This window comes from Seriola lalandi, unplaced genomic scaffold (assembly GCF_002814215.2).
Source record: "Seriola lalandi dorsalis isolate HSWRI2012SDOR001 ecotype SW California unplaced genomic scaffold, Sedor1 jcf7180002054784, whole genome shotgun sequence".
Taxonomy (NCBI): domain Eukaryota; kingdom Metazoa; phylum Chordata; class Actinopteri; order Carangiformes; family Carangidae; genus Seriola; species Seriola lalandi.
In genome coordinates, this window is record NW_019525337.1 from 86,185 (window position 1) to 94,119 (window position 7,935).

The window sequence follows — 7,935 nt, forward strand, 5'->3', positions numbered from 1 at the left end:
GCTACGTCTCTCCTCTTTTCTTTCTCTCCTCTCTGCAGAAGAAAGTCTGACATTAACTTGAACTGTTTTATCTGCATCACATGCTCATAAACGTTTGTTCATCATCAGACTGAAGAAACTTTATCATTCATGGTCTTATTTAGTTTAATCTCAGCCTGACTTTACATTTCACCTTGTTGAATATCACATTATGACATCACTACATCTGAATTTACCTGCAGGTATCAGTGTTTCTTCTCATATCATATTAATACTTTGTTCATGGTTCTAATTGCCATTGTCTATGATTAAAAACTTCCTCTTTCACATGAGCTGGGTGGTGGTGTTGTGCTGTGTGAAGCTGCATTTCACCCATTTAAACAGAAATTATTGTTAGTATAAGTAAAGAAAGGCTGAACACTGAGTGCAGGCTGTCAAATAAAATAGAATTTTTTATTAACCACACCTGAACACAACATTGGTTCCTGGCTGATTAGATGAGCTATAACTTAATAACATAGGGAGGTGGTTTTTACTGTTGATGTCATATTCAGGAAAACAGAGGGTTCTTGTGACTTCACATTAATTCAGACACAATCTTTTTAATTACTGGCATTCATTCATTTAAAACCTGCTTCTTTCATTATGTGCTTGAATGACATGAAAGAGCAGGAGGTCTGACAGAGGAAGCTCTGCTGTCATGTTGAACACATGGACACAGAGAGATTAAGTTTCATACCTATACTGATGAGCCAGAGCATCATGACCACTCTCAGGTGATGCTGCTCATCTTCTAACAACGCAGCATGTTGAGCTTTGGAGACATATCAACACGTGTTAAGACCTGAGCCACTGTGCGACAGTATGGTCAGACTACCGGGCTGCTCCGGGCCAGCAGAGGCCCGGGACAGGGCTCTGAGATGCTTATGGAGGAATGTGACACAGCCACAGGTCGGTCAGAGCACCTTGCTGCTCATCATGTTCTGGCTCATCAGTGAGGTACCTGTAGAAGCAGCTGTGAAGTGGTTTCTGCAGAAGCAGTGAGACATGAACAGCATTAACACCTCAACATTTCCTTTAACACACACACACACATCTGCTGCACCCGGAGCGAAAACTGTTGTACAATGTGATCTCAGTCTGACGGGGGCCGTCTATCCCACCACTACCGTGTCGTCATCTGGGAACTCGTAGTAAGGGACCTCCAGATTAAGGGGGGCGGGACCCTTCCTGATGCGGCCCGAGGCGTCATAGTGCGAGCCGTGGCAGGGGCAGTAGTAACCACCGTAGTCTCCAGCGTTGGCGATCGGCACACAGCCCAGATGTGTGCACACCCCCAGGACGATGACCCAGGTGGGGTTGAGGACCCGGTCCTTGTCATGCTGAGGATCTCGCAGCTCTCCGATGTTGACGGCGGCTTCTGCGGCAATCTCCTTCTCTGTACGGTGGCGGACGAACAGCGGCTTGCCTCTCCACTTGAAGGTCATGTTCTTGCCTTCTGGGATGTCGCCCAGCTTGATTTCGATCTTGGACAGAGCCAGGACATCAGCAGAGGCGCTCATGGAGGAAACAAACTGATTCACCACTGTCTTGGCGGCGTAGATGCCCACCACGGTTGTGGCCCCGGTGACCAGGTAGGAGAAGGTTCTTCTGCCTTCGCTGCTGTCCTGGGACGACTTGTTGGGGTCAAGCACCTCTGTACGCCTGTAGTCAGAGAAGTCTGGTATCCTGACATCTGTATGGGCAAATCTGACTCCTGCACAGCCTGCAGACCAGAAGAAGAGGGTTAGATCAGTCATCCGTTGGAGTCAACACTAACAGCCTACGTGACTCGGCTGTACTGTGGAGAGTCTGAGCAGCTTGTATCTCTGAAGCCTGAACTTCACTGTGATTGTACAGAAGTGTCTGTTTTTGTTTTATGATGCGTTTCATTTGTTAATGACTTTGTAGAAAAAGTAAGTAAAAGTACATTTTCATGTTTGTGTGCGTTTGTGATGGCAGCTCATAAACACTATATTAACCAGCAGTGAGAAAATAATTGATGTGAATGACAGCAGCTGCACTAATGAGTGGTCAGGAGGAGAGTGGGTTGACCACTAATCAGAAGGTTCGATTCCCGGCTCCTCCAGTCCACATGTCAAAGTGTCACTGGCCAAGAAACTTAACCCCAAATAGCCCCTGATGTATCATCAGTGTGTGAATGTGTGTGTATGGTAGACAAATGCTACATGTGTATGGAAAGCGCTGCATGAATGTGTGTGTGAATGTGACTAGTAGTGTCAAGCATTTTGAGTGGTTATCAAGACTTGGAAAGCTCGATATAAAAGTCCATTTACCATTTGTTATATAAGTTCAGTTACAAAACATCTGATAACATCTGAATGAGCTACAAATGTGTATTTAGACTGTAAAGCCTGGAAATGTCTTTAAAATAACCTTGAGTTTAAAGTGAACACTGAAACTGCACAAGTGAGCTGGAGCAAAGTCGAATGTGGTATACACTCACCATGAAGCGAATTATTGTGTAAATTTCATCAGATTACACAAAAAAACTTTTAGTCAACATAGTTTTCAGTGTTTACCGTGCACACTGATGTTCAAGCTAAACACTGATTCTGCTTTTCCTTTGTATCTTAAGTTGGTGACATTACAGTGAATGGTAGTGAGCTGTCTGAGCAGCAGTAGAACTACACTGTGGATGTGGAGCCGGAGAGGCTCAACCCCAGCTCCCTCTGCATAAACACTTAAGTATTACAGGAACGGCAGAATTGGGGACACTGGACCTGAACTTTGTAAGAAACTCATGTTGCTATAGTTGTTAGTAAACACAAATTAAATATCATGAATTGCGATCACAGATGAAAAACACATGACCTGACAGCTGTTCGCAGATCAATGTCTGGTACAGATTCTGGCCTTCACTCTCCTAGTATCATAGGTTTGAGACTTGGCTGATGAGCTGGTCTGTGCTGAGTACAGTGGACCACAGTGGACCGGTGTTAGAAAAAAGACGAGTTCTGATGTACAGTTTCTGATAAGGTCACAGGGTGACACCGACACGCCGGCTGGTGAGTGACTGGAGGCAGTCTGTCTCCGGGCTGACATAATGTCGACCTGAGGAGTAGGCCGGCCCTTAGCCACCCAGGCTAAAAGCTGGGCTGGCTCAGGACAAGTAGAGTGCTGGACCGGACCCAGGTCCAAGACGCCGGGTTTCAGTGCACATTATAATTACGTAAAGGTGATTTTGACGGCTAAGCCAAGGCTAACGCTAGCAGCCGGCGACACACTCACCGTTGATGCTAACCGTTACCGCAGGCCCCGTCTTCGGGCTTTGACCGCTCAACGACTCGCGGCACAGGAACTGTTTCTTTGGGTCCAACAGGATCTTCTCTCCCTTAACCACGACCCCGGGTACCAGAGCCTTCAGGGGCCCGGCGACTGCGAAGGCAGTGGCCTGCAGGTAGGGGGAAAAAGCCCCTGATCGAGCGGCTAGGGACATCATGTCTGCGTTAGCTGCTGCTGCTACGACGACCTTGTGTGTCTGGACCGCTCATTACGCAATGACGTAACTCACGAATGCGCACGTGACGCAATGACGTACTATTCGCGACGAGGAAAAAACGTTTTAAAAAAAAAAGAATTATATCACATTATATTATATTATATTATATTATATTATATGAATGGAGTGTCTTCACCCAACTTGTTGTTCTTGTCCAGTGTATTCATATTAACATTTCTGTTCATTTTTCATTACCTAAGATGTGCAGTTTGATTTTCACGATTCAGAAGGAAAAGCTGTCATATCTGAAATCTTTTTATCGTTTCATATTCACATAATTACATTTAATAACAGCAACCTTTATTTAAAATGTCATTGAAGAAGTGCAACAAACTATTCAGCTGTGTAAGGCCTCACAGACTCAGTATGTGTGAACTGTGTAAGTGTTTGACCTGCTGAACCTTTCTGTTTATTTGTTTTTTTCTTTTTCTTTTCTGTTTTAGGTACCATATGACCCTTGACATACTGTATGTTACTGCACAGCTTTTCAGTAGGTAAAACAACAGTCTAAACAACAGCACATGGGTTTTTTTTCCTCAATACTTTTTCTCTGCTGCATATTTAGTAATTTTTTATTCCTTGATGATTATAATTTAAGATTCCAGTCATTTCATGAACAGTGTCCATCCTGGTCATTAATCTGTAAACAGCATAATTACATTATTTGGCACAACAGAGACAGACAGACACAAAAAAAGTCTCCATCTACACAAACCTCCTTCAGCTTTGGTTATACTGATTTTTATCATTTATAAAGATTAATTTATAAAGCGATTAACCTTCACCTCTACCTAAATATGACATCCATTAGTAAAAATTCAACAGAAACTAACATGAATAATTTCAAAAATCACATTGAAATGATTTCCTCTTTAATTTATTGATTGATTTATTCATTGTTCTAATGTCTGATTGTTTTTCACTTAAGGTTTTTACACATTTAATTACAGTAAGGTGACAGATTAAAGGACAAACCAACATGAAGTGAAGTCTCAGGCAGGTGTTGTTCCTCCAGAACAGTATCACTGCTCCAGGTCTCTGAATACCACTGGAGGATGAACTATTCTTCATAAACATAGTCGCTCACGTGGTATTTAGATGATGGTGGTGGAGAGCGCTGTCTAACACGTCACCCACACATCTCTCATTGTTCAACTGGATTGACATCTGGAGACTGTGAAGGTCACAGCATAGGATTCATATTATCTTCATCCTCATCAGACTATCAGTGACCCCTGTGACCTGTGGATGGAGACATTGCATCGTATGTATTATAAGACCTGGCTGCAAGGCTGCTGCTCAGCTGCTGTTGGACCCAAAGAAACAGTTCCTGTGCCGCTGCTGCTCAGCCTTGCAGCCAGTGGCAAGTAGCGGTATTACAATGAAGAAAAAAAAAAAAGGCCTTTTCCCCATAGACCACCACTGTAAAAGAGACGCCTGAAAAACTGTTGACAAGTCACCTCCTGCTGTAAACACACTCAGTTACTCAGTTATTACTTTATTTTAAGCCATGGGATTTTAATCCTTGTAAAACTTTTCCACAGCCCTGAAAAGTGTTTTCTTGATGGCGTCACTGCGTACGAACACTCTACATGTGGTCGCGTTGTGTCTTGGGAACGAGGATTGTTGCTGGGTTAAAGCAAGCACTGTACAGAGGTGCAAAAATTAAAGGGAAAGGTGAAGCTCCTTTTTCAAGATCAAGATGTTTTCATTTTGTGGTTTTGCATCACGTCTATTGGTTACTTGTTGGCCTTTGTTCTTTTAACTGTCAAAATATTAGTGTGTGATGAAGACATTTATTAGGCATTCCGGTGGACACATGTTGAGTCATCCTCACATAAAGTTTGCTTTGGGAAATCAGATTTTTTGTTTTTCTGGCCTGATTTTTGTTTGATTGTTTAAATTTTTATATTAAGCCCATAAATAGATCAGCGAATAGTTATTTGTGTCAGGATCACATGTATGTTTTTGTTACACTTTTCTACTTCTCATTAAAAATGCCCTAAAGACAGTTCAACCTAAATATTCTCGCTCTGTTATGACCTATTGTGGAGAATCAGATGTGATTTCAGGCTCTAAGGCTTCGGATGATGACTCCTTAATTAAAAATCAACAGGAATTAACCATAGTGTTGTGCACTATATAATAATAATGAAGTGAGAACTTATTTACATGTGATGTGGGACTGCCCTGATGTGAGGCATTTTTGGTCTGGAGTGACACGTGTCATCAGATGTAACTGGAACTTTTGTTCCTAACTCACCAGATGTTTTATTTCTAAATGATGAATCAGCAATTAATGTAATAAAATCACAGAGAAGACTTTTACTTCTGGGTCTGATGGCCGCCAAAAAGATGTTGGTTATAAGGTGGAAATCTCCCCATAAACTTCAGATCTGGATTATCTCTTTATTAAACATTCTTTCTCTGGAGCTCTCTATAACCCGATCCAATGTTGCAAATAGAAACACAATTGATACAAAGTTAAAGGACATGACCTCTAGTACTGGAGGGGTGAATAAAAAACCCTTGTCAGGCAGCTGATGAATGCCATGATCTACATAGATAAATAAGAGCAGCATGTTTGTATTTACGTTAAAAGAATCTATGTATAATATTACAGATGTATGCAAGAGCTGGTGTTTCATTTTGCTGTTGTTTTTTTTATCCAATCTCCAGTACTGGGGGCAAAATAATAAGGATTTGACCACAAAAAAACACTGTAGTGTTTAATATTATCTCACTTTCACAACATTTATCTTCATTTTTGGTTGATACAAACAGCAACATAACTAACAAGCCATGGTTTCAAACCCAGTTGCGTCATGTGTAAACATGTGTGTTCATACTGAATCATGATGTACAGACAAAGCTGGAAATCTGTGTATGCACCAAAATATTCAGATGTGTGAAAGTTTGCACACGCAGGACTCCATGCACATCTTCTTTACACATCCCAATTAATGTGAAATTGAGCACACATGTAGGAGCGCCACACTCCACCCTCTCTCTGCCCTAAAATGAATATGCTATTGAGTCTGAAGTGCCCACACCTGCACAATAACTGCACACATAGCTTTAAGCACACCTGAAGACCTTTCTGTTTTGCAAAAATTTCAATTTATAAGTAATTTCTTTCAATAGACTCAAGTTTTACACGAATCCCAGAATCAGTACAGCTTCAGCTAATTACAATAACCCCTGGCTGCAGCACGCGGAATGGGGCGGGGTCAGATGTAGGCAGGGCTGGACATCTGATGGGCGCGGTGTATGAATATCCGAATGACATAAACTGCACCATCTGCTGGCCAACTGTGAGAAGTACAAATCTGTACTCAACCGAATGACTACTGTCCATTTAACGTAGATATATTGTTTGTCCCCATGTCACATACATATTTTTTATATTCAGTATTATAGTGTATTTAAGTTAATTATTTAATATTATTTGTTGTAAATCTTATTAATTTTTTATTATTAATTTTTATCAGTAATGTTCCAGATTACATATCACACACGCCATCCTCCTCTTCAGAGCGGAGAAGAACCCTCTCTGCCAATGTATCCTCATTCTGGAAGACACCAGAGAAAAGGCATTACCACTGCATGGTAAAGCAATTGCACTTGCATCATGCCACATTGTCTCCTGCTTGATGTAAGAGGAGGAGCCTTGAGAAGGATGCCTTGGAGATTTTCAGTAGTTTGTGAAAGCTGCCGAACAGTTGAGGTATGTGTTTGAACTTCAGATCACATGTAGCAGCAATGAACTCTGAAAGAAATAATTAAAGTTACAGTGAGTAATAGAAACACATGCTTTAACTGTTGTTAACTACTGCTGTATAAAGACACTCACCGTGGCATCCAGGTGTTTCTATTGTCCATCCCATTTTTATCAGTGAAAGTAGGCTAAATAACAGAAACACCTCTTTATAATGCAATACAGCTCCAAACACTACATTATTTAAAATTATCATACAGTTGAATCAACAGCTGTCTAAAACAATTTTAATAAAAGCTGGACATTCATGCACACAGATAAATAGGGGTATCATGTACCCAAAGGTACGTTTTGCAGAAAAGTACCCTGTAAGGTGCTGAGATGGTCCTTAGGGTGACACCTGTGGAGCTTTGTTTAATCTTAAAGATACAAAATCATTGCTGACAGCAAAGGGTAATAATTGTGCTTTTAACAAGATGAAGGTTCAGGCAGATGATGCTGCAAATCAGTGATTACAAAATCTTGATTTAAATAGAGAGTTGTGTTTGTTGTAATACAAGTGGAATAATATTATCAGCTTCATTAACAACATAGCTGGCTGTGAGTTCAGCTAGTCTTTACATTGTTATGATGGTTTTAATAATGTTGTAGGGTCATGAGGCGGGCTTACAGAGTC

The 7,935-nt window shown here is 41.3% G+C and overlaps 1 protein-coding gene across 1 annotated transcript; it reads right to left on the bottom strand.

Annotated features, from left to right (window-relative positions):
- Positions 1–404: 404 nt before the first annotated feature.
- Positions 405–3,533, bottom strand: uqcrfs1 (ubiquinol-cytochrome c reductase, Rieske iron-sulfur polypeptide 1). Its single transcript, XM_023425577.2, has 2 exons — positions 3,271–3,533; positions 405–1,744 (listed from the first exon to the last, which is right to left on the bottom strand). Exons 1-2 carry the CDS (start codon positions 3,479–3,481, stop codon positions 1,134–1,136), a joined length of 822 nt encoding a protein of 273 aa, XP_023281345.1. The 5' UTR covers positions 3,482–3,533; the 3' UTR covers positions 405–1,133.
- Positions 3,534–7,935: the final 4,402 nt, after the last annotated feature.

Excerpts from the sequence above, each read along its gene's own strand:
- uqcrfs1 (XM_023425577.2), bottom strand. The coding sequence starts at position 3,481 with ATGATGTCCCTAGCCGCTCGATCAGGGGCTTTTTCCCCCTACCTGCAG. Across the intron at positions 1,745-3,270 it reads GGTAACGGTTAGCATCAACG|GCTGTGCAGGAGTCAGATTT; the intron begins GTGAGTGTGTCG and ends TCTGGTCTGCAG.